The sequence below is a fragment of the Passer domesticus genome, chromosome 12 (genome assembly GCF_036417665.1).
Source record: "Passer domesticus isolate bPasDom1 chromosome 12, bPasDom1.hap1, whole genome shotgun sequence".
NCBI lineage: Eukaryota > Metazoa > Chordata > Aves > Passeriformes > Passeridae > Passer > Passer domesticus.
This window is the reverse complement of record NC_087485.1, coordinates 6,552,087-6,578,480: the sequence shown is the minus strand read 5'-3', so window position 1 is coordinate 6,578,480 and position 26,394 is coordinate 6,552,087. Positions and strand designations below refer to the sequence as shown.

At 47.1% G+C, this 26,394-nt stretch overlaps 1 protein-coding gene across 1 annotated transcript in view; it reads right to left on the bottom strand.

The window, feature by feature from the left end:
- The window catches only part of EDC4 (enhancer of mRNA decapping 4), a 32,951-nt gene that overhangs the window by 6,392 nt on the left and 165 nt on the right, over positions 1-26,394 (bottom strand). The window contains exons 2-24 of the mRNA XM_064386436.1: positions 22,312-22,468; positions 21,419-21,530; positions 20,662-20,761; positions 18,991-19,180; positions 17,851-17,998; positions 17,251-17,355; positions 16,719-16,828; positions 16,102-16,185; positions 15,654-15,749; positions 14,575-14,677; positions 13,942-14,122; positions 12,654-12,726; positions 12,154-12,245; positions 11,307-11,503; positions 10,555-10,643; positions 9,670-9,823; positions 8,068-8,531; positions 6,404-6,505; positions 5,295-5,447; positions 3,981-4,017; positions 3,023-3,203; positions 978-1,133; positions 186-301 (exon numbers count right to left, since the gene is read on the bottom strand). Of these exons, the coding sequence (XP_064242506.1) occupies positions 186-301; positions 978-1,133; positions 3,023-3,203; positions 3,981-4,017; positions 5,295-5,447; positions 6,404-6,505; positions 8,068-8,531; positions 9,670-9,823; positions 10,555-10,643; positions 11,307-11,503; positions 12,154-12,245; positions 12,654-12,726; positions 13,942-14,122; positions 14,575-14,677; positions 15,654-15,749; positions 16,102-16,185; positions 16,719-16,828; positions 17,251-17,355; positions 17,851-17,998; positions 18,991-19,180; positions 20,662-20,761; positions 21,419-21,530; positions 22,312-22,468 (3,200 nt within the window). The remainder of the gene's footprint in view (positions 1-185; positions 302-977; positions 1,134-3,022; positions 3,204-3,980; positions 4,018-5,294; positions 5,448-6,403; positions 6,506-8,067; positions 8,532-9,669; positions 9,824-10,554; positions 10,644-11,306; positions 11,504-12,153; positions 12,246-12,653; positions 12,727-13,941; positions 14,123-14,574; positions 14,678-15,653; positions 15,750-16,101; positions 16,186-16,718; positions 16,829-17,250; positions 17,356-17,850; positions 17,999-18,990; positions 19,181-20,661; positions 20,762-21,418; positions 21,531-22,311; positions 22,469-26,394) is intronic.

The window sequence follows — 26,394 nt, the reverse complement described above, 5'->3', positions numbered from 1 at the left end:
GCAACATGGGCAGGGGAGCATGCAAAGAGCTTGTCCTCCTAATGAGACCATGAAAAAGCTTTGACTACTGGCAGCTAAACTGGCATTTCCCCTCACCTCTGTCTCTAGGTAAAGGCATAAGAAGTTGCTACCCAGGCAGGTGACAACTCAGTGTGCCCTGGAAAAGCTACTCTGGTACTCCTTACCTTTGATTTCACTAGCTTGGTAATATTCTCTTTCAGTGTCCCCTCAACAGCAGTGAGCTTGGTAGCAATAGTATTACTGAGCTGGCTGACAGTAGGATCCATGCTCTTGGAAATGCCTGGGCAGAACAAAAACAATGCAGCTTTAAGCCTAAAATCACACTTCAAAGCCCAGAAAATAAAATGGAATCAAATTATTCTTGGATATGACACAGCAAGGGACAATGATCACAAACTTTGCTTGGGGAACTAAGGCTAGACATTTAAAGAAAGTCTTTGCTAGGAAGGTGTACAGCTCTGAAGTCACCAGAAGTTGTGGAACCTCCAGCCTTGAGAGTTTTTAAGAGTTGGTGTGACAAAGTCACAGCTGACCTGATCCACAATAGCAGGTAGCCCTGCTTAGGCAGCCCTGGCTGCAGGCTTTCCCACCAGCAGTTTTTGGAACATTTCCTTACATGCATGGTGCCAGTGCACTGAGAAAGGGCAAAGACAACTTCAAGCTTGCTCCAACCAAGTCCCAGCATTTCCAAACTCATCAGCCTCTTTCACCTTCCTCTACTGAACAGACTCCAAAGGCTTTAGAGATTCTTATGGAAGGTCAGACCACACTCTCTGAAAAGGCATTCCCTCTGGGAGCCTCACACTGCTTCTAAACCACCTCTCAGATTCCAGGGGGGCCCACAGCAGCCTGTGTGGTGCTCACACGACCTAACTCCTGCTTCATACAGTGTGCTTCTGATCCCACTGGAGCTTCCTGTAGGGATCCAGCTCCCAGCCCCAGGCAGCCACACTCACACTGGGGCACTGTCTTCTTCATCTCCTCGCGGACGGTCCTCTCCAGGCGGTTGCACACGGCTGTGGACAGGGACTGGGACAGCTGCTGGGACAGGTGCTCCTGGAGCTGCCCGTTGCGCTGCTGCCCCTCCATCAGCACCCGGTCCAGTCTTCTCTCTAAGGAGAAGCTGGGTTAAGGAGCACAACAACACGTTTCCTGTCTACCCACAACACTCCTGTCCACAAAGATGGACGGTAGCCTCACCTCCAGAGGCTCAGTGAGAGCAAATGTGCAGCTCTGGTCAAAGAGTGGTCTCATGAGGTTACTGCTGTGTTCCTGAAACAGGGTGCTCTTAAACAATTGATCAGGGTGAGAAAAGAGCTTTGGAAGGCAAGACTGGAAAGTCAAACAGCTAAAGTAAGTTGGACAGTAGTGTTTCCTACATACTGTGGTTAACTTGGCTGCCCCATTAGCAGCTCAGCCCCAGCCAGCCACTCACTCACTCCTCTGCAGCAGGATGGAGAGAGCTGGCAGGGTGAAAGTCAGCAAGCTCATAGGTTGAGGTAAAGACAGTTTAAGAGGTAAAGCAAACACTGCACACACCAACCCAACAAAATAAGGAATTCATTCACTACCCATCAGTGAGCAGGTGTTCAGCCATTCCCAGGAAAGCAGGGCTCCCTCATGCCCAACAGTGGCTGAGGAGGACAAACACCATCAATCCAAGTGTCCCCTCTTCCTCCTCCTTTCCCCCAGCCTTTACTGCTGAGCACAGCATCACACAGTGTGGGGCACCCCTTTGGTCACTGGGATCAGCTGCCCTGGCTCTGTCTCCTCCCAACTCTGACCATCCCCAGCCTCTGCCTGGTGGAGCAGCATGAGAAACAGAGAAGGCCTTGATAGGGCCTAGAAAAAGAAAAACCAGTAAAAAAATCAGTGTGTTATCAGCATTGTTTTGGTCACAAATCCAAGACATAACACACATGAGCTGCTGTGAAGAAAATTAAATCCATCTGAGCCAAAACCAGGGCACCAGAAACCATCAAGTCCAATATCCATAAACAGCAAGTTGGTAAAAATGTTTCTACAGGATGGAATTAGTGGATGTGATACAGTGATGGAAGCAAATTCAGGCTTCAGGCTACTTATACCTCATGAAACAAGCAACCTCTCTGAAGGAGCCAACACACAAACACATCTTAAAGAAACTAAAACCTCAAACTCTGACAAAGCAAACAATGAAATGACAATTCAGCTGCTGACAAAATTCAGCCCATGCATAAAGTGGTGGAGAAAGGAAGAATTATTCTAGTATTACAATACAGCTCTAGACACAGAAATTCAGTAGAAAAGTAAGTTATCTGTGAATATCAGATTGATGGTCAAAAAAGGAAAATCTGAGACTAATTAATAGAGAAAGCTATTGTCATAGAAGTTAAGAGTGGTTTCAGACATGAGATAGGCTGGAGCTGCTCAGTTTGTGGAACAAAACCAAATTCAGTACAGCCAATGTACACAGGAGCCAATAACTCACAATACAAATAATTGGATACCAGGTTTGAAAGCAGCAAAAGAAAATACCTGTCAGACAACACATAAGGGACCTGCAGACCACCATATAAACAAATGTGGACAAACAAGTTAATTCTATATCCAGCTATGCAGTGTGGCAGCCAGATGCTGTTTCTGGTGCAAGTACTGACTTGCCTTAAGGAGGAAAGGAAGGAAAGGATCAGCCCATAATTACTCTTGTGCAACTGGGCACTGCCTGAGGAGGGATAATGTACCAAGTGCACCTCTGGTCTACACCAGCACTGCAGCACTTATGGCTTAATGGGTAACTAAGATTTAATGGCACAGAGAAGGTGTCAGCTCTTCTCTGTTCTACTTCTGAGTTTCTTGCCCTGAGAAAGGGCCTGAGAGCAGCTGCAATAGTCATGCTGCAGCCAGGCAATTGTACTGCACCGAGGGCCCCACGCTCCCAAGATCCTTGACCTTTCTGAGCCTTCCTTGTGCCTCTAGTCTGCCCTGCAGCCTTCCACTCAACACTTGCAAACAAGGATACGCTCCTGCTCCTGCTGGGAGTCGATCACCCTCTCCATGTGGCCCATGAGGGAGCTCTGGATGGCATCGAGGTGATCTGTGAGCCTCTGCAGCAGCTCCATCTGGTTCTGCCGCAGCTCGGAGAGCTCCCGCTGCTGGCTCCTCAGGAGGCACATCACCTCATCCTGGAACTCCGGTGTCACCTGCGTGGGGAGGGGACAAGCATTGATTTCTAACAGCACTGGAGGTCAGCTGAGTTTTCTGCTCAGTACTGAGGCAGCCTCTGTGCCTGGAAGTGAAGTGTAACACACAACGCTGCAAACAGGACCAGTTTAATGCCTGCTCCCAAGAACTGTTGTGCCAAGGAATAAACTGATAAAAGAAGGTTCCTGCATGGAATTAATAAATGGTTGCTTAGAATATCAACTGCTTAGATACAACACACCCTTCAAAACAGATTTTATTCACTTTTGGCCAGGTACTGGGAGTGTTGATGCCTACGGATGTAAACAATGACCTCAAACACTCACGAAAGAGTTGTGCAATCAGTACAGTAAGGAGGCTTCTTTACTTTTTCAGATCTTTCATTTATTTGAGTCTACCAAACAACTGGACAAGTATAAATTTAAGTATGTTGTCACTTCACTGCTCAAAATAGTTCAAGGAGTGTGAGGACCCACCCTTAAGGGGAAGGAACAAGGAGACACACACATCAAGGCCAATCCCCCTGTGACCTTTCTTTGACAGGAACAGCTTATCCTGCTGCAGGCACAAGCAAGTATGAGAAAGAAATCATCAGTCTGGAGAGCACAGAGCTCCTTCTCTGCTGCCTGTGAGCACTGAGCAATTCCAAGCCTAAGTGCAGCCCCCTCTTAACCTGCTAGGGCATGACCCATGATACTTCAAGGAACTGGGATGAATTTTCTCCTAGGTCTTCCCTAGTAAGATATGAAGCATCATGAAGAGCAGCTCTGACTCACCTGGTTGTTAGATGATCTTGGTGACTGGTTCATATCCCTGGAAACAAACAGAGAAAGAGTAGTAACCCAATTATGTCAATTAACTCCTCTTATTATCCAAATCTTCTGCCAAAACAGATCACACGTTTGATGGTTGCTTTAGATTTTACACTCCAGCTCATAACTCCAGCTTGCCTTGTGTAACATGGAGAATGAAGAGAAAGTGATGAAATCCCAGTCCTTACAGCACTATTACACTATCATTTGCACTGTTCACAGACCCTGAAATTCCTTACAGACTGGTCCCTTTCCAGGGAAGAGACCTGAACCAAGTGTTAATGAGGACTATTACAAAGTGCACTCCACTGGTTTTTAAGTTCTGTCCAAATTCAAAGCCAGGGAAGACCCAAACAAAAAACAAGTATTAATTTGTTAAAATTTAGAATGAATGAGCATAAATCATCTACTGTGATTCCAGCTCTCAAGGTGAAGAAACTAGTGATGCACTCCAGCTCATACAGCAGAATAAAGAAAAACCCTGAACTGATCCACTAATATTGCATGTCTCCATCGAAGTCACAGACCAGTGAAGAAAAGTAAACACTTTTAGTTCCCAGACAGCATCTACTCAGCAACTTCAAAAGGACTGAGACAGAAAAAGTGAAAGCCATTTCAGAGGCCAAGAGCTTCCAGGTGTCACTGTGCAGGAACACAGCCAGAATAAAATGCCATAGCCCCTCTTTGTTGTGATCTGCACAGCCAGAGATCCAAATCATGGAGCTATGGGAACACAAGAAGAGCCCCGTGCAGAAGCTCTGCTGCTCTCCTCACACTGATGCAGACAGATTGGTCTAATGTGCCATGGGGAGACCTTTCCAGTCACCAATTTCCACTTGCATGATATTGATACAACCATGTTTAGAAACACACAGAAGCAGCAAGCAGGTAAAAAATGACAGATATTGCTGAACAAGGGCACTGTGCTGCTGTTCAGAAGCCAATTAAAAATGGAGGCCATTGTGACACTCACAGTACCAATGAAGCCTTCACTGAAACCAGTGAAAGGGTCTAGTGTCCCCTCACAATGTGTAGTTTACCTCCCACACATTTTTCTCAAGCCCAGCTGTATTTTGGATTTTGACTCTCAACTGGAGATAATTCAGAACTATTCCCATGCCTGAGTAACCAGCAATGCCTTCTGGGGGGTTCCTGCCCTTTGCAAACAGGGTGAGTGAGGGCAGGGAGCACTTGGCTGCTGCCTCAGATCGCTGCAAGAGGTTGTGGCCCTGCCCAGCTGGTCCAGCAGCCTCCTGTGCCCTGGCCAGCCCAGCGTACCCATCATCTTTCTTGCCCTTCCTCTTGAGCTTTGGGGAAGCCCGGGGGGATGCCTTGACTTTCCAGTCCTTCACAGGCAGCCTCTGTGCAGATGCTTTGGCACCAAATCCACCTGACGTAGAAGCCAAGCTTGCAACTTCATCATCGTGGTCACTGTGAAGGAACAGAAGGGAGAGGACATCACTCACAACACTGGACTGTGTCAGCCTTCACTGCAGGGATGGATTCACACTGCTCTTCATCCACACACAGCCAATCAGCTACAGACACCCCCACTTGACCTTTCACAGTCACCTCCACAGAGCTCACAGCAGGCTGCTCTGCTTTGATCCAGGTCTGCTCAGGCTGAGCCTGAGTGCTGTGCAGCAAGGCCTGGGGGGTCCCTGCATTAGGGACAGCAGGGCCCAGGCAGCAGGGCTGAAGGATGCCTGTTTAGCTGCAAATCCTGGCACACGAGCCCCAGCAGGGAACCCAAGCACAGCACATCCCTACAGCTCTACAGACAGAAAGCACTGCACACAGAACACAATCCAAGAACAGAGGAGGGTCAGGTGAGCCTAAAACGTCTGTGATCCTCAGTATCTTGGAGACTTTCCCCTGCTGACCAGCTTCCAATACAGGCTGCATGTTTCAGTCTGAACTGACAACTGGATTGTGGACAACCCCCAGCTGTCAAACAGGGCTGAGCTTATCAGGCACACAGAATGTGCCCACAGAACTTCAGGGGCACTTATAAGGGAGGAAAGATGTCAGAAGCAAGAAACTTACTCCTGAGGTACCCTTGCTACCTTAAATAAAGCACTATATTTGGAAACTGATCCCTTAAAAGGTTTTTACTGGTAATTACTCCAAGTTTGGTCCATGCTTTTAGAGGCAGCACAATCAAACCTTTCCCTACAGAGAATAAACTGGGGAGGGCCCAGAGGCCAATCCTGAGATGAGCTGAAGTCACGAGAACATGAGGAAAGCTGGGCTGCAAACACACTTAAAGTCAAGAGACAAAGCAGAGACATTCACCCCACACGTGAAGGCTGGCTGGGGACAGAGGCACAAATGCAGCCTGAGCTGAGTCCATGCAGGGTGAGAGAGGGGGCTGAGCACTCTGGTACCTTTGCTCTGCACTGGCATCCTGGCTGTCATGCTGCAGAAGGTGGTAGCTGTGCCGATGGTAGGAAGAGCTCTTGTGCTTTTCTTCAACCTCATCCCTTGGGCTAGAGAAGGGAAAAAGAAAATACCATCATGAAAGTCTCTTTCAGTTCATATTCACTCTCTCCATGTCTCATGAGAGATCCTGATAGAAGTTTGTAACAAAAATCAACCCCAAGCTGATCCTACAGATCCAGGAAGAGGCAGGTGTTGTGTAGAGTCACTAAGCACTTGAACATGTCCATGTGTTTTCCTGGGGCTTCAAAAGGGGAGAAGCAGCTCAGCTGTGCTTGAAGTAGTAACCAAGAACCATCTCCCAACATTCATGGAAGACAGGTAAGCACACCATGAATAGCATCATCTTGAGTTTGCTTTTCCTCATTATTACTGATCACTGAAGCAAAAGTCATCAGTGCTTCTTAGTTCCTTAAAGTGTCTGAGGAAGTGTGTGAATTTGATGGGTCAGCTCTAACAGACAGGATTGTAATAGTGGATCCAGTCTGAGATTCACAATGATTTTGAGAGCAAACTGCACGTGCTTCTAGGCTGTCAATTAGGTCTGCCTGAGTGCAGCTTGCAGGAAGGACTTCACACAGAAGTGAGCACTTGTGAAATCTCTCACAGTCAGAGACAGCTGATCTGGTATTCTGATGTAAGACATCCAGAAGAATTCAAAGACAGAGTGGGATTGAGGGGAGTGGTTAACTCCTACAGAAGTATTTTCTCAAGTTCATATTATGAGTAGAAGATAAAATATTGTGTAGAAACACAATCTTAATGCCCCCAGAGCCATCAGATGGGACTGTTTCCTGAAACAACATCCTCAGCTGTGGAGGCACAAGGTGAGGCCTTTCTTTGCAACTCTGATGAGTGAACAGTCCAGGATTACCTGAGGGACAGCACTGACCCTCTCAGCCTTCCAGTCCTGCTGAAAAGGAAGGTGCTTGCAGGTTCACATGGTGCATGTGGCCCCAGCCTAAGTGGAATCTGGAGATGCCAGATGCATCTCACTGTTCTCATCCTACTACAGGACAGGGACACTGTGATGAAATGAAATGAATGAAATTCTGTGATGAAACCCAGCACTGCTCCAGCACAACAGATTGCTCCTTCTAAGCAGCCTAAGTGATGTTGTACCATCCTTCATTCCTGCTCTACTGCCATTTATTTTCTGACTGCTAAAGTACTTTATGTATTTGTAACACTAGCTGCATAGAGCCAGTCCTAGAAGAGAGACATACAAGCAAACCTGTCAGTTATTTTGTCAATTGATTCAACAAAAGCCTGCATCACCCGGGGCAGAACATAGCTTGTACTGGTTTGATTTCCAGAGCACACACAAAAAAAATCCAAGTCTCCATGTGAACATGAAGGCAAACAAAGTAGACTTTTCACCTTCTTAACAGAGATAATTTACACTGCAAAGGGTATCAGAGAGCAAAAATGGTTAGAGGTGGCCTAGGAAGTTCAGGACACAGCAGACAGGAAGGCTGAGTCATCAGATCCTTCAAGGGAAAGAGGGATGGAGAACTGCTCTGGATTAATCACAACATAAGAGCTTTTCACCAAGCTGCCAATTTGGCAATGCAAACAAATTGCCCTGTGCCAGACAAACCCAAGGGATTACCTGTCTGCCATGCTGTTCCTGGTTTCCCGGGTTATGTCAGGAGCTGCCGGCCACGGCTGACTCACAACACTGTCAGAAGATGCATTTTCCTGAGTTAAAGCAGTCTCCAGTAAGGATGGAGCATTCAGTCTGTCCACCTCCACTGGAGGCATGTCCAAAGAGTGGTGGCTGTGCTCGGAGTTGTGGCGGTTCCTGGGGGACAGCAGGTGCAAGGCAGAGGCAGCTGAGGCCATGCTGTCTGCGTGGTGCCCGGGCTCCAGCCCCTCCCCGGGGAGCCCGGGCGCAGCCGCCGCAAAGCTGCGCTGCAGGGTCTCGGAGGCAATCTCTGGGATGTCCTGGGACATGGCTGTGGAAGCAGAGGAAATGACGTCTGGGGAGCGCTCACGGGTGGGAGAAGCCTGGGGCACCACCAAGGGCTCCACTTCCTGCAGTTCCAGTGCTAGAGAGGAGTTTCCTGGTGCGACCTACAAACAAAAAATCAAACGAGAGGCTTTAGGATAATGGGGAGACACCCCAAGAACCCCTGGTGTCTTACACTAACTGCCTCTGGAAACAGCCTGCTGTATCCTTTCCTCATGTGATTCCCTGGCTCCACTCCATCAGATGGAAAACAGTCCCAGCACTTGTAGTGGACTCTCAACTGGGCTAACAACACACTTAAGCCAATGCTAGTTTGAACTCACTTTCAAAAGAAAATGTAACACTAATTCTACCTCCCTGCTCTGCTCTAGACGCCCTCCTCTTTGAAGGAGAACATTAGTTTTAACACTGAACATCTCCTGGACTGAAAACTTGTTTCAATTTCAAGTTTTGGTCATGATCTGTTCTACACAACACCTAGAAATTGAAATTTAGGGATAGGAAATCAAGATTTCAGACTCATCAGACCAACAAGCAGGAATAAGCCTTTCCAGGTAGCACTGTCTCTTAACACAAAGGCTGACCACTTCCAGCCACTGGAATGGTGACAGCACAAGCTAGAGCTGTCTCTCTGTTGCTGTATCTACAGCTGTATTGCAGCTGTCTATAGCTGTATCTCTCTTTCAGAGAGAAGCTGTTCTATATATGGACAAATTCCACCAACGTGGCTGAGTAAACTGGACTGCACATCTGTGACAGCAGCTGTGTTTTCCAAAGGGCACACATTGTCCCTGTGAACATCCAAAAAAGAGTAATTTCATAGAATCATAGAAAGGTTTGGGTTGGATGGACCTGAAAGCTCATCTTGTTCCAACCCCACTGCCATGGGCAGGGACACCTTCCACTAGACCAGGTTGCTCAAAGCCCCATCCAATCTGGCCTTGAACACTCAAAGGGATGGGGCATCCACAACTTTCCTGGGAAGTCTGTGCCAGTGCCTTACCACCCCCTGAAAAAAATTTTCTTCCTAGCATCTACCTAAACCTCCCCTCTTCTACTTTAAAATCATTCTCCCATGCCCTATCCCAGTCTCCCCATGTAAAAAGCCACTTTAAACCACTAAAAGGCCACTCTGCTCCTCAGAGCCTTTTGTTCTCCAGGCTGAGCAATTTCAGCTTGTAGAGGCCCATAGAGAGGTTCCTTGGCCCAGGAGAAGGAAGGGAGAAGCATGTGGAGCCTTACTGGAACAGGTGCCTTTGGTGTAAGCTTGTCAGGGAGGCCTGGGATAAGAACAGGGTGACTCCTGGGACTGGTCTGGAGACTGCTGCTGCTGCTGCTCAGCGTGAGGCTGGTGTCCAGCTGCATCTTGGGGCTCACAGTCAAGTCTTCTGAAGCTCTGCAGAAACAGACACCAGCAAATCAAGCAGCCCAAAGAAATGATTGATCTGCATGAAACACTCAGTGTGAGGCAATGGGGTACAAAGGTCAGACCTTGCTCTTTCCACCATGGTCAGCTACTCCCTGTCAATGAGCACCTGCATGTCCTAGTCCCCATAGAGCCCAGAGAGATACCAGGTGGATTCAACAAAAAAGAAAAAAAGGGACATTGCAATCTTATAGGATTTGAGGGGTCAGTGAGAGAAGGGACCAATTGTTATCTCCAGAGCACACTGTACAGGGAGAAACAAGACACTATGAGATAGGTCTCTCTCCTTTTCCCAACCCCCAGAAGTGAAGTTCTCCCCTGTTATGCAACCCAACCCACTGTCACACTAAGATTTTCCTACCAGTCCTAATTCTTTCCCTGTCCTTGGTGGCTCCAGAGTTCTCTTACCTGTAAACAACAATGGCCCTTTGGGAAAAGCATGGAGAGCAACAAAACTGAGCTGCAATAACAGAATCCCTGTGAGGCACACATAAAACACTCTTGTTGGCCCCTAGGTAACAGACATGCTCCAAGCTGCAATAGGGATGCAAACAGCTGCCTATAGAGGGATGTTGGGACTCAGGCCAGTTTGTAACTGGTTATAATCTCCTCTCCTACAAGACATGCTACAGCTCTGTGCTATCCCAAAGGCCTGTGCCAGTTCAGCTGCAGATGCATTATTTATCTCATGTTCTATTTACCTGGGCAGAGAGGCATCCGTGACAGAAGTGCTGCTCATGGCTGTGACTGCAGTCAGGGAACTGACACTGCTGCCTGGAGATACAGCAATCTGCAAGGAAACACACAGCAGTCAGGCTGGCACAGAGGGCAACAACACAACTCAAACTGATAGAGAAAGACTCCTAGAGAGTCTTTGGTGAAGAGGGAATAGAAAACACCCCCACAGGTTGGGTTGCTCTGCTAAGGTGCTGGTCAAAGGCAAATCTCAAAACATCCTCATTATTTGGCTGCTTTTACTGGGGAACTGCTGAGTTCCCAGAGTGACCTCTCCAGTGCAGAGGCAGAGGGCTTATGGCAGAGAGTGGGGGACTCCACTGGGATCTCACAAGTCTGAACAGTCCCATCTACCTACCTCATCGTTTCAAATCTGCATATTTTCTTCCATTACAGTTATATCATATCCCCAAACAACATGTGTAAACCAGTAAGAGCAGTCTCCCAGCTCAGATACAGTTATTTAGCAAACCTGTATTTCTACAAAGCATACCTACATCAGTGGTTTTGCAGTTAAACATAACACAACACAAGCTTAGGCCAGTTTAGCATTTCAGATGTGCCAACAGGTCTCTGCTCAGTCTGGCTGCATGCAGAGTTTCCTCTGCATTCAGCTAGCAGAGCTTATCACAGTCATTACAGCTGGAAAGCCTGTCCAAAAGTACCAAAATCCACTCCCATTCCCTGCATCACCTTAACAGTGCTGATCTCTGATTACCTGTTGAAGAGAAGTACTTGGTGTCATGAATGCATCTGGAGTCATCAGCTTGGGTTTGGCATCACTGGAGAGGGAAAGGAAGTCTGCTGGCACGGGCAGATCAGCGATACGCCGCAGGTCTGGCTGCGAGCCGTGCACAGACTCCTTCTCAGATCCCAGCCCCTCCGTGCTCAGATCAGCCATGTGGTCTGGAAAGGCTTCAAGGGAGAGGTACAAATCAGTCTGGAACTTCCCTCCAAAACTAAAGCTCTAATTCCACGAAGTATAAACTTGTGCTATTGGATGCCATGCTTGATTCCAAAAAGAACAAGCGAAAACCTCACAAGATCCCAGTCAAAGCTCAGAGCAAAGCAAATCCTGTGTTATGCTTTCTCTTTGTATGCCAGACTGGATTTTATCAGGCTTTGATAATAAAATGTCCAAGCCTCCTTTCTTCCCTAAAAGCAAGGCTAGCTGAAATGCCACATCCCAGAATGGTGAATGAGCTGAAAGAGCTCATCACAGACAGCCCAGCCCCCTCTACTCCCACAGCTCTGCTGTCACTCTGATCTCTTCCACCTGACAAGAGACAAACTTCAAGTTTCTTTCACAAGTGCCAAATCACCCAGGACAGTGAACTCAAGCATGCACAAAGCATTAGCACTTCTGGTCTAACACATCCCAAACTCCATACTCACAACCAGGGTCTAACCAGCTTCCTGCTCCACTGCTCCTCCATATTCAGAACCCTTTATGCAATGACACCACTGCAGTACAAAGAGATACCCAAAACCACCCTCCTGCTCTCCCCAACAATAACCTTTAAGGGCTCAGCAACACTGAAGACCAATTTAACACACATGCTCACCAAATTCTTCATGAGAGCCATGGGTAGGCATGGAAGCACTTGTGTCAGGGCTATGAAGAGGCTGGAATCTAATCTGCACATCCTGCAGGGCCCTAGAAAGAAACAAGCATCTCTGATCAGCTTAAGAACCACCAGGAGAAGACTTAAGGCATCATTAAGGCTCAGAAGATTTCTCTTTACTGAACCAATTCCCTTGGAAAATGCTTCAGTGTTTTCTGCCTGTCACAGAAGCAACAGAAGCTGATCCTCACTCAGCTGTGTCACCCAGTTCTGCCACCCAGGGTATTTGAGATGCTTCCCAGCACCTCTGAAATCACTCATGGCCATGGAAATACAAGCTTGGCACACCATTCAGGGCTACCTCCTGGTAAGGCCATACACACCACAGCCAGAAATTTCTATGGGGCCAAGTAGCTTTTGTTATGAGCAAAAGAATTTAACTTAAATTTCTACAGGTCAGTTCAGGGCTAGGACAAAGACAGCTGCACATACATACTCACTTGGTGTGAACACAGAAGAGTTTTATCAGCACACCCGCTGCTGATTCAACAGCCCCAGAGCCCTGAGCACCTTCTGGAAAGGAGACAAAGGTAAAATATAAAGCTGCATGGAAACTACAAAGTACTACAAAAGCATCACAGCAGGATGAACTGACAGCAAAGAACCAGCATGAGACAGATTCCCTTTATCAATGATCTGGATGAGGGGATCAGGAGCACTTTGAGTAAATTTGCAGACAACTCCACAGAATCAAAGAATATCCTGAGCTGGAAGGGACCCATAATGATCATTGAGTCCAACCCATGGCCCTGCACAGAACACCCCAAGAATGTGCCTGGAAGAATTGTCCAAATGCTTCTTGAACTCAGACAGGCTCAGTGCTACAACCACTGCCCCAGGGCACCTGTTCCTGTGCCCAACCAGCCTCTGGATGAAAAACTTTTCTCTGATATCCAGCAAAAACCTCCACTGACTCAGCTTTATGGCATTTCCTTGAGTCCTGTCACTGGTCATGAGATTGAAAAGATCAGTGCCTGCCCCTTGTGAGGGTGCTGGAAGAGTGCAATGAGGTCTCTCCTCAGGCTCCTCTTCTCCAGGCTGAACACACCAAGTGACCTCAGCCACTCTGCATACAGCTTCCCCTTCACCATCCTCATGGTCCTCTTTTGGACACTCTCTAACAGCTTAGTGTCTTTTTTAAATTGTAGTGCCCCAAACTACACATGGGACTCAAGTTAAGGCTGCATCACTGCAGAGGAGAGCAAGACAATTCCCTCCCTTGACTGGCTGCTGAGGAGGAAGGGAGGGAGGGAGGGATCTGGACAGGCTGAGGCCAGGTGTGTGAGGTGCAACAAGGCCAAGTGCCAGTGCTGTGCTTGAGTCACAACAACCCCCTGCAGCACCATGGGCTGAGCAGAGTGGCTGCAAAGCTGCCCAGTGGGAAAGGGCCTGTGGGTGCTGGTTGAGAGCAGCTTAAAATGAGCCAGCATGTGCCGAGGTGACCAAGAAGGCCACTGGCATCCTGGCCTGTTTCAGCAGCAGTGTGACCAGCAGGACCAGGACAGTGACCAGGCCACACCTTGAATCCTGTGTTGCAATGCTTGACAACCCAGCTTAAGCCTGGTGAGGAACTTTTTCCTAACAACCAATCTAAACCTCATTGGGTGCAACCTGAGGCTGTTGCCTCTTGCCTTGTTATTTGGGAGAAGTGACCAGCCTTTCACAAGAAAGTCAGAGCCAGCCAGGAAAGAAATCCTGACCACACAGCAGCCAAATTTTGTCACCTACCTACACTCAAGTTGTCATTTTCCTCTTCTGCTGGGAGCACCTCGGTGTGCCGCAGCCGGCAGCGGCTCACGGCCTGGATGCCAAAGCTCAGCACTGGGTGGGTAAGGAGGAACTCTGAGATGGAGCTGAAGTAAGCCTTGCCCTCCTCTTGGTTCTGCATCAACTCCATCACATACAAGACCTGGAAATGGTCAATCAGAGCTTTCAGAGCAGACCATGCACATGTGTTGGGACTACAGAGCTGAGCATCCAAAACAGATTGGGAACAAGGGAAATAACGTGAGGAATAAAGCCTGGAACTTGAAATTTGAAATGGAACATTCAAGGGAACCACAAGCACCACACTCTTAAGGGAGTCAGTGTTGATCAAGAACTTAATCCTGTCATGCCAGACACAAGTATCTCCAAATGAGAGCTTTACAAAGGGTGAGAAATAATCCTTAAACCTCCTCAAGATTATTCAGCTGAATTGCTGCCCTTTTTCATCTAACAGTGAAATTGCTGAGTCAACTTCTTCATTTTTTATCTACTAACATGCAAATCCCAGACCCAGGCAGCAGAACCAGTCACACACAAGGCCAATTCTGCTTCAGCCACCATTTCTCACAGGCAGCAATAAAATGAACTACTTACTTTTCTCTGCACATCACTCAGTATCAGATATTCAGCGGAAAGGTCCAGGCAGACTTTCAGGCTGGGAAGAATATTCATGGAGCTGAAGATGTCAGGAGAAAATCTACATATACAAATAAGAGGGAGGGGGTGCAGACAGCAAGGTAGATTAGCCCAACCAGCACGACTGCTATGAAACTGCACTAATTACCAAAACTCCCACAGAACCTTAAGGAGTTTACAGCCCTATTACAGTGCAACCACCCACTAGAAGAAAAACTCCTTTGCTGAAATCAATGCTGACATCAGCTAAGAAAGCAGCTGGGAGATGGCAGCATAGGATCAAGTTATGGATTCTGAACACTGAAATGGAAGGTGACACTTAGTCATTACTCATCATGTTCCACATTCATAGGAGTACAAGAGTCAGTGCTACAGATCTAAAACCAAAAATTCACCAAATCAAAATAACCCTTCCACAAGTTTTGGACTTTCTGTAGCATGAGGTGATAAAAGCAGTACTCTATGTCATTTCTTCTCATTTAAAGAGGGAAAATCCAAAGTGGCCTCAAGCATGTGTGTAGTGAGAAAGGCCATGATCCACCATCAGAAAAATAAAATCAGGGAACCTAAGCTGAGTCAAGGCATGGATTAAAGCACGATTTCAATTTCTGGACTTACACAGCTCAGCATTTAAGCCTTGGATAATTTCTTGAGCTCTATCAACACAGCAGCTTCTCAAAATTTAAACAGGACAAGCACTAATAGGAAAATATCCTAGATTAGTTATTGAATATCTAAAATTTCTACAGAAGAAAACATTCAAGGTGTGCAGTTTTGTTGTGTAATCTCCCCTCATGCTACAGCTATGTCCATGCTTTACAGAACAAGGCAAAGACAACAGATCTTGGTAACACAAATAATAAAAGTATAAAGTTCCCTGGTCTTGCCTAAGCTTGACCTGACAGTCTGCCACAGCTGAGAGCTTCCAATGACAGGTCAGAATGTCAAAGGAGTAGAATCCATGGGACATCAGGGATCACCTTTGCAAATTCAGTCCCCTTAAATCCCAGCCTCCAGGGGCATCCCCGCACACCTACCGAACAGTCTGCAAACAGGTCCAGGACACCGTGCACCACATCTTCAGCTCTCTGTTCTGATCAGCTCCTGTGATGAGAAACCTCCAGAAGGGAACTCTGTAGGCACAACAGATCCAAATTCTCTTAAAGAAGAGTGGTCCTTCCCAGAAAAGCTTCTCACATGCTGCCCATGGCTGATTTTGCCCAACCATGGCTTAAAGTTGCCAGAAATTTCTGCTCTGTGGCAGACCAGAAACCACTACACCTCTCAGAAACCTTAAGATCACAACTGAAGAAACAATAACAATAAAAGCTATATTTTCAGCAATGAGCAGTTGAAATCTGGAGGACTAACAGGCCATTTAAGACTGACCATACCATACACCTGAGAGGACTCCTCAATTTAGAATTCTCATTATTTTCATGGAATTGGCACTGTGATTAAGGTCACTTTAGGTTGGAGACTTACTCTGGGTCTTGTTTTTTATGGTTGTCACAAAAAAGCAGGCAGGAAAGAGGTCTACCATCATGGGGTTTCCATTCATGAAGACACCTGGGAATAAATCAGAGAAAACATCCAAGAGTGAAGGGAGTGGTAAATAAGGAGAATGCTGACACTGAACACATAACTCCCTGTCCAGAAGCCACAAAGCATTACTGACTTACAGCTCTTTACAAGTCTTGTATAAAATAAGGAGATCACAAAGACAAATATTGTTAGCAATAAAAAAATAAAATCCCATGTTGCCATTTGGTCAGGTGTCTTAACAAAAATACAATGGAAAAAGAAGTCAACACTGAAAAGAACAGCTCAGAGCAGCTTCCTGCATTTACACATACAGTGCAAAAGAGTTTGACTACAGCTGGTGTAAAGCACAGAACTCCCATTTCCAGACACAGCTCTCTGCTCTTCCCATAAGCCTATGATATTCAGTGGTGCAATTTTTCAGCAAATTAAACACTTATGCTGTATCTTTATAATGTCCTGAGAATGACCATCACAGATAATTCTGTATCAAGGAAATTCTCCCAGAGAAAATGCTGCTCTCTGTTCCAAGATCCTTCATTTCCCAATTCTCCAGTTACCTTGGCTCATCCTGTCCTTCAATATAGATCTGCCAGAATTTTACAAAACCATCATGGCTTGCTGTGGCCAACACAGTTCCATCTGGAGAAAGTGCTCCCTCGCTCAGGCACTACACAGAGGGAGAAAAGAGACAAAGAAAAGTAATTTTATAGCTTTTCTTACTTTACAAGAAGAAAAAGATCTCTCTTAAGCAAGAATTTGACTAACAATCTGACACGGCAGAGTGATTTCTAACAGAAACTAGTAGCTTCTAATATTAAGCCTTCACAGAACAATTGACAGGCACCCTCTTCCTTGGTAATAATAAACCACCACCTTTTCCAGACAGCAAATTCAAGTACAAGGGATTCTGTTGCCACTGCTCTTACCATTATTCGTGTTATGAATAAAACTCATTTTGATTTGGGCTCTTCTGACTTTTCACAATCATAACTGCCTCACAACTGTTTTTTTTTACAGCCAACTGTCCTAAGAACTGCAGCTCCTGGGACCCTATAAGCCAAAGAAAACCCAAAGAACCCAGGTCTGTACCGTGCTGTGGCCTTTCACCACAATGAAACCTTCTTTGATATCAGGCACTTCCACCGGCCAGGAGCTGTTGTTGGTTCGGATGATGTCCAAATCCCACACCTCTGCCTGGAAAACAAACATGCAGGCACACAGGTTTATTTTTATAACCACTGGTTTGATCCAGAGAACTTCCTAGATCCTTATCTTATGGCCTGATACACCAGCCCAATGGAAGTGTGTGACATACACCTTCCCATTTCCACACAATTTGCCATTCAATGCTTTCCTGGCACTGTACATAACAGAGGGAGTTGCTCTTGGCATTTGTAGCTGCTGCCCACCAAGCCCCTCCCCTGGGTACTGGCTCAGCCTGGACAGACAAGTGATGTCTCTGTTTCAAGTGGTCCTTGGCATTTGATGGTGAGCAGAAGTTCCCTTTCCATCCTCCTGAGGCCCAGAGAATGATCTCTCCTGGGAAGAGATCCAATATCTTACAGGAGGATCCTCAACATGAACTAGACAGGAGCCTTTACAAGTTCACTGTAAACTCAGCTCTTTCCTCCATCAAATTCTCTCCTAATGATAAATTAGGACAACGTTTCCAAAGCAGAATTTCCTTACCCTGTCCTCATGCAGCAACGCCAAGGTCTGACTTCCCTCCTCGCCGCTCTCCTCGTTGTCGTCGGGGATGAAGGGGCACCAGATGATTCTCCGGAAGGTGTTCAGGGGGGTATTGTCAGGTCGCTTGATGTTAACCAGGATCTCCTCTCTGATCACCAGGGTTAAGAAATGTAACATTCTGGCTCTGCTGCTAATGCCCAGCCATAACCTGGTCAGGCTTGGTCTGCTGTTTTAATGCTGTTAAACCTCAAGGGTTTTTGGGCCATCGATTCAAAAAGGAAGCAGGCAAAGGGATTCTGCTGAGAAAGCAGCCAAGCTGGAGTTTCTTCACTGACAGAAGAGCTTCAGCTTACAAAAGTTTATAGGTTCTTACAATTTTCTCTTGCAGGCTGCAGTGACAGTATAAACACAACAAGGGCACACAGCCATGTCTGAATGTGCAATCCATCAGACAGCTAATGATTAGATGACTCCTTAGCATTGCAACACTAGCAGAGAAAGAGAGAAGAGCTACCACACTGGCCCCAGCTGAATGCTCAAGTGCATCACCACAAATTAGGGCTTCAACAACTACCACCACCTTTGCTCCAGTTGCTTTTGATGGTGCACAATTAAAATTAAAAAGCTACACTCCGAGGTGACATACCTCACACGTTTCCCAGAAGCACTGAGCAATCACTCCTAGCAATTAAAAGGAAAATATTTAGGGTAATGAACACTGAAAATAAATTTCAGGGCCACTAAAAGGATGACAGGTTTGGAAGGAAGATAGTGAGTGGATGGGATGTATTACATCCTCTTCCCTAGAGAAGTAACTGAGGAAAAGAGAACCAGACAAGACAAACCTCTGTCACACACTTGAGGTGACACTGTCCACACCCAAGGCCAGCTGGTACAGACTGACACTTCTCACTGTCTACTTTGCCTGGACCAGGAGCACTGAGGTGCTCCTAGAATTTCAAGTAATGATTGTGCTGAATGCAGGTAAAAGTTGACAGCTTTGATACTCTGGAAGGGGCATAACTATCAATCTTTCCTCTGCAAGCTGCTATTCTGCAAAGGCTCCAAAGTTAAAGGGTAATGTTGGGGCTGCATTCACATTACACAGAGGCTGACAGGAGGTGTATTTGGACAAGATACTGGATTTTTTCTTTCTCCATGGCCAGGCGCCAGACAAAAAGGTTGCCAGCCTCGTCCAGGCAGGCCAGCTGGTTGGAGTTGAGGTGAGCAAAGGCCAGGTCTGCCACGCCTCCCGTGAATCCCTTCAGCAAGGTCCGCTCAGCAGTGCTCACACTCAACACCCGCACCATGGCAGAGCCATTGCTGGCAGCTGTCAGACAGACAGAGGGAGAAGTCACCATTTATGTCTGTGGTTTCTCTGCATAATTCTCATAAACCTCCCACAATTCTCATAACCTTTTCATAATTCCCAGGATTATCCTCATTAAATGCTGCAATTAAATGCCAGGCCTAAACCTTCATCCTGAGTTTGCCACACTTCCAAGGCTGACCTCCAGTGACAGTGAATTAATTTTATTAGCAATTTAATTATCAGTTACTGGAGAAAAAAAGGCACTAAGAGGCAGATAGTTCTTACACATTCTGTAAGGGGAAGCAAAAGGCATGAACATTCAGCCTGCAGAAAGCACTGCTTTTTGGCTTTCATGACTGAAAAGATGCTTCAGGACATGTGCACAATAAGCAAAGTTTCCACCTTCCCTTTTTCAGACAGACACCAATGACCACAAAGCAGGCAGTCTAACAGAGATCATGGTGCTTCCACTTCCTGATGCCCACACCAGCCCTAGCAAACCACTAGTGTTACTACAACCAAGCTTTTAAAATACTTTTAAAAGGGTGAGACATCCTTAAGCCACTCTAAAATAACCTCAGCTAGGAAAAAACACAAGAGCAGAGTAGCAGGTTTCATAAAAGACCAGATAAACTGGTGTGAGAACTAAGAACAAAGAGAAACAGACACTCTGTGCTTCTATGAGAGCAGAAAGAGACACTGTAGATAACTAAGTGTTCACTTCATAGACCTCTTATGGCTGGAAAACACCTTTAAGATCATCAGGTCCAACCAGCACAACTCTCATGTTCACCACTAAACCACGTCCTCAAGTGCCATATCTACATGTTTTCTGAACACTTCCAGGAATGGTGACTTCACCACTTCCCTGGGCAGAGCAGTTCCAATGTTTTAGAATCCATTCCATGAATAAAAAATTTTCCTAAAATCTAATTTAAACCTTCCCTGGCACAACTTGAGACTGTTTCCTCTCATTCTGCCACTTTCTTTCCCATATGCTGTGAAACAATCTTTCCCTATGTTGTTCTGATTTCTTCCCTCTATTTCACAGGGCACTGCATCTGCATTGCTCTTTGGATCCCCCAAAATTAGCCCTAAACTCAGGGCTAAATTTATGCAAGCAAATCCATCACAAACACTTATCTGTTCAAATTACCATGGGGCTGTTTCTGTGCTTTGCTACAGAGCAGTTTGTTTACTGCAGAAATATTTAATTAGAGGAGAAATATGAACATCAGCTTTCCAGTAAAACCAATGTAATCCTTCAACTTTTCCTACATCCCCACTGAGTCCTTCCCTTTTGTTTCTAACTCTCTCACATAACAAACTCTTGTCTCCACCATTGCTTATATTCCCTCTACAACAGCACTCTGATCTGAGTATTGCAAGGTATGTTTCAATTAATGCCAGTTATGTTGTTCTGATGTAAACTCTGCCTTTCTCAATGATAAACAGAGCAAAAGAATACAAATCACATCCAAGACAAGAAGACAACTCACCTCTAATGGCATAAGCCAGGTAGGAGTTTGAGACAGCTATCAGATTGCCATAATAGTATTTCTGCTCCCAGTCATATCTAGCAACAGGCTGTATTTTCACCTGTTCAGGAGAAAGAAAACAAAACATGAGAAATGTCTGGAATTATCTTTTCCATCTTTGTGGTCCCTTAGTTCACAGCATACTAAGGAACAAAATGGAATGGAAAATGAAAAAACAACAAAATAGAAAATTAAGGAACAAAATGGAAAAGGGCTGAGTGGATCAAGACCAGATGTCTCTCTCCTAATCATCAGCATTTGTTCTGAGCATAGCTTAGTTCTCTGCTCAGCACCAGCTCTAATTTCAGCATACTGCTTCTTGCAGCTCTGACCTGCTGGCCAGAGCTCTCAGCAGGACTGACGCCAGCAAAACCCTCCCCTCCCAGGCAGGGAAACCCTCCCTTCAGGGTGCAAGGAGGAAACAACCAGCAGAAAAATCATGTTTGTGGGGAAAGGACACTTTCCCAGGAACCTACAGCTTAGATCATGAACTTCTGAAAATGACACAATAACTCGGCCAGTCTCTGGAATAACAGAAACAATCAGCTACAAGATACTGCTCCAACTTTTTTCTTCTTGGTGAACTCTTTGACAAACTTCTACCTAATTACAAACTCCTATGACACAAGAAAGAAGATATTTATTTCTGTTTAAAAATGTTCAAGCATGGGCTGCTGTGACTAAACAAGAGACAGACCACGCTTCCTCTTGCTCTTACCTTGTTACTCCCTCTGGCCTTACTGGTGATGCTGGAATCACTGCTGGCCACCACCTCCACGTCTTTTGCTGATATCACTAGGCATGTGGAGCTGTCATCACCAGAAAGGCAGCTTCAAAACAAAGAAAAGGGGGGGAAAATTCAGACAGGACTCACAGGAACAGAATATTAAGCACTTTATGTTAAATTCATAATTTTAACAGCAACACAGCAGGATTTGTGTATCTAAGAGCTTGAGATGAGTATGTGGAGACAAGCTCCTCTCAGCTGAGTCTCCCTTCCTTATGTGTCACGGGTTTGAGAGAGTCAAACACCTGCTTTGTTCAGCCTAAAAACCTTCACTTCATTTCACTTAAGCACAGACTCATATTCGATTCAAGTCCCCAACACTGGAAGGTGCAAAGAAACCAAAACCAACCGGCTGAACATCATCAACAAAACAGCGCACACTGTTCATGGTTCTCATGGCATTCTCTTTCAAAACCATGACCAGAGAACCCAAGCAGAAGCTACTTCCATGAGCTCTGCAGCACCTCAGGTGACTTGGGTCCCTGAAGGAGTCCTGCTGGACATCTACAGGGGAGCCACAAGTTTCAACCAGAGCCCTCATGATTTACATTCACTCTGACCTGCAAGTCTCACCATGTAAGTCCTGTTTCCCTTCTCTGAACAACTCTGCAGATATTCTTCAGTTCCTGAGCTGCAAGGATGGCAGACTCCATGCATCAGCCTCACAAAAGCTACAAAAGCTCTAACCAAGAGCTCACACTGGCTTACAACTGCCACTGAACATAAAACCCATTGTCAGACACCCAGCATGCACGTCCACGCTCCAGAGAACCGAATTGGAGCCGTTTTCTATTGACTCTCAGCATTTCTTTGACAAAACTTACATGACTTGCTTCTCCTGCAGGGCTCCTAGGGAGATGCTGCGATGCACTGGCTTGGCCAAAGCAGGTCCATCTCCACTCCCAAGGGGATCAGGCACCAGCAGCCCATTCAGGTCCCCGTTATACGCATTCGACGGTCTCTGGTTCTCATTCACCGAACCTGAGGAAAAGCACAACCAGCTGTGCCCAACATGCATTTCAAAGAAATAGCACTGGGTGAAATACACCCCCTCCAGGTGCTTTTTGTCAGCCTCTATTGGTCTGTCAGGTAGAATATGCTGAATTGGTTGGGAGAAGTGTTCTACAAAAAGGATGTGTAAGAGACCCTCTGTGTGATGACAAACTCACCTCCACACATCTGAGTGAAATAGTTCTCTTTCCTTCACGAGCACATCAGAGAAACTCCAAAGAATATTTTTCAAGGAACTTAACCAGGCTCAAGGAGCAAATAGCTTTAGAGCAGAAAGACTAAGCTGGTAATTCAGGTTTACTGAATCAAGTGGCAGACCAAAAGATTCTTGACAAGTCACTTCTAACCCTCAGGCCTGCAGAGAGACCTCTGAAGTCCAGCAGTGCAGGGATCAGCTGCAACATTTGGGGCTGGCTGGAAACAACACATTTGTTACTTTCAAAACCAGCTTCTGACCGTGAGACCTTCAAGTCCAGGTGTTTAAGTAATTTTCCTAGGAAACACTGCAGCTGTGCATTTGGGATTCCCATATTTTTCCCTTGGTTGAACAGTCACAGAGAAATTTATAGCACTCAAATTTTGTGTAAAGCAGCCATTTGTTCAGAGCCCCAGCTGTGCTTTGAAGAGTGTGCATGCCCTGACTTTGCACACCTGGCCTAGCACAAGCTGCCTGGTGGCTTCCATGCCTTCTGAAGGCTTTAGGAGGGGACAGACATAACAGGGGGTGAAGGAGACTCTTCTTCACTAGCAAGGCAAATATTTGACAAGCCCCAGTGGAGAACAATGCCCTCCCCATCTGCACCCCCACATCAGCCCACCAAGGAAAAGCCGCCTGCCTCAGCGAATCCTCGCTGGAAATTTTCACTGGTTTGAAACCCGAAATTTCGTATACTGTTGCCAGGTAACAACTGCTGCTGAGCTCTTGCAAAATGGCTGCTCCCAGGACCAGAAGCTCCCCATCACTGGCACATGTAACAAGCCCAAGCATAACTGTGGGCAAGAGGCAGAGCCTTCCAAAGTAAGACAACCTTTCTGCTACTGACTAGGCTTCAACAGCTCAGGGTGAGTGCTGCTGCCCAAAACAACCACAATTATTCATTTGCCAGAAGGGTATTTTAAGCTGGTCTGTTTATGAAGAGTCATTATGGACACAGAAATGTGCAGTGACAGGGGACCCCGATGCAGGGACAATCTGGGCACTCACCTCAGTGTACCTGCACTGCATGAAGAAAAAGCAGCAGCATTCACACAGCACAAGGAAATTCAGGCAAGGGAATGTGATCCAGCACCTCCCACTGGTGCTTGCTGTCACAGGATTAAGATGTGCCCCTTATTCCTACAGCACATGGTGGGTGCTTGTCCAGCTACTTCCACTGACAGCACTTGATCCTTTGTGACCAAAGGCAGGAAAATATTCCCTACAGAAAAAGCATCCAGTCTCCCAGAGAAAGATGATATGTGCTTTGCCCTTTTGCAGCCACAGCAAAGTCTCATGTAAGTACTGCTGCTCTTTTACAGACAGCAGGACAGTGATGTTTGCTCCATGGGAAAAGGGAAGGAGGAAACACTCCCCAGAGGCTGCTGGGCTCAACAACAGCACACCCAAGCTCAGGAATGGGCATAGCTGAGCCTGTGTTAGTGGAAGCCAGACAAGCACAGGGGTTGTCTGTGCACAATCCTGGAGGCATAAAGGAAGGGAAGAGGCTCTATTTAGTAAGGACATGAACTAACCAAAAGGTTAAGCCAGACTGGTAGATCGAGGTCTCAAAGGGAAAGAAGGGTGTTTGTATTCATTACCTTTTCAAAGAGCAGGAGAAGCCAGAGCTGAGACACTGAACTCTTCCTGCTCCCACCACCAGCTGCACCAGGAGATGCAGCCTGTACTGAACAGAACACTGCCCTGACACACCATGAGCAGGGTGAGCCCACGTAACACCTGGTTGGCAGCAGAGATCTCTGCATGCATGGAAGGATCCTGCCCACCACCAGCAGGGATGCTCCTCCTCAGCACAGAGGCACTGACAGCCTGTCCCCACAGTCCAGCAGGCAGGTCCATGCTTTGGCAACAGCTACTGAAGCATGGGATGAAGTCTGCCAAAACTGGGAGAAACTGTGTCAAGAGAGACAGACTGGGTAGTGGATTACGTTCTCACAATCACCAAGACCAGCAGAATTAAAAGAGTCTTGTGGCAGTTGTAAACTCTTTAGAGCAGGGAGAGTTTCTTGTCATCTGCCTGGACAGGACCTAGAGGAACACAACACTGCTCACAAATACCTGCACCTGGTGCTGCAAACCTTGAAGGCTCCCCTGTTCCTCTTCCCTGGCATCCTAACAGGAGACTTTCAGCTAACATGTGCACTCTTCTTCTTCCCCTTATTATGTCCATCTTTTCAAGTTTATTTGCTGTTACCCAGGCAGTGATTTCTGCTGAGAACCAGCAGAGGTTCCCTCTGTGAACTTCCTGCCCACTTGCTCCTTCTCCTCTCAAATGCCTTCTTGTGCACCAGAGCTGACAGAGAAGGTAAGAAGAGAATGAACAGGAAAGAAGAATGAAAGAAATAAGCCATACTCTGTCAATAACTCCTTGACTTCAACCAGCAGGAGAAGCTGCTTCAGGAGAAAGTCAAGTCACCTTGAGCAACAACTCCGACCATTTCTCAGCCACAACATATCCTTTCAGTTCAGAAACTGCTTGTGAAATGAGTGTTCCCCATCCCTGCACTGAGTTCTCCTTTCAATCTTCACGTACAGTGCTGCACTACAAACAAAAAATGTATTTTTCTTGTAAGAATTAGAATTCAGAAACATGCTAGCCCTCCAGAAGCCACAGAAACTATTCCAATTAATGAGAAGATTCTCTAAGGCTAGCAGAGCTAATGAAGCTGCCTTCCTGTAGGTTTAGTCCACCACCTCATGAGCCTCTACAGCCCTTCACAACAATCCCACACCCAACCTCTCTTCTTTTTGGCCAAGCCAAAGGCAGCACACATGGCAGCTGCTTTGGGGGTAACACATTCCTGCTGAGTCCCAGGACATTTTGAAGTTACATTATTCCTGTCCTGCCTTTCCCTCGAAAGGAGCACAAGAGGGGCATAATTCTGTCTTCTACCCAGAGGCTAGGATATTTTTGCAAAGCATTCATGTCTCAGTCTCCTTCAGAGTGTTACCTCACCACATTTGACCGAAACACCAGGGCAAGTTCAACAAGGGAGATGAGAGAGAGCCGAAGCTGCAGGAGAGTGGGAACACTATCCAGCTGACTCCTGAGCCCGCTGCCGATCCTCTTACAGGCAGGAGGGAGCCCCCTGAACTCTGAGCACGGAAGTATAACAGCTCAGAGCACAGGGAGAAAACCCACAACCGCTTTAGAAGAGATACTGGTGATCCCATTTCACATACAAATAAGAAGAGTGAAAAGTTCCTGCAAAGGGGGAATCCGGCATGATCTCAGAGCAGCCCGGCAGCCCCTTGCACTCAGCCCAGAGAGAGGCCCGGGAAACGCTGCGAGCGCTCCTGGGAAGGGGCACGCTCGTGGCGCGGAGGTCGGTGCTGCTCAGCCCCAGCCCCACTCGGCTGAACGGAGCCCCGAGCTGGGCCCGGCCTGCTCCCGCTCTGCCCAGCGCCAAGAACCCCTCCCGGGCCGGGGGCTGCCCTCCTCACCGGCCGCTCCGCGCCGCGGGCTCCGCGGGCAGCGCCGAGCGGGACCCCGGCCCTGGGCGGGTCGGCAGGCGCTGCCAGGCGCCCCGAGGCGAAGCGGACCCGGCCGGGCCCCGAGCGCGACCGCTGCCAACGCGCGGGGCGGCGGCGCAGCGGCCGCGGGGCTCCCGCGGCGCGGCCCGAGACCAGGCCCCGCCCGGCCCGGCCCGGCGGCCTCTCGCGGCCCCCCGGCGCCCGC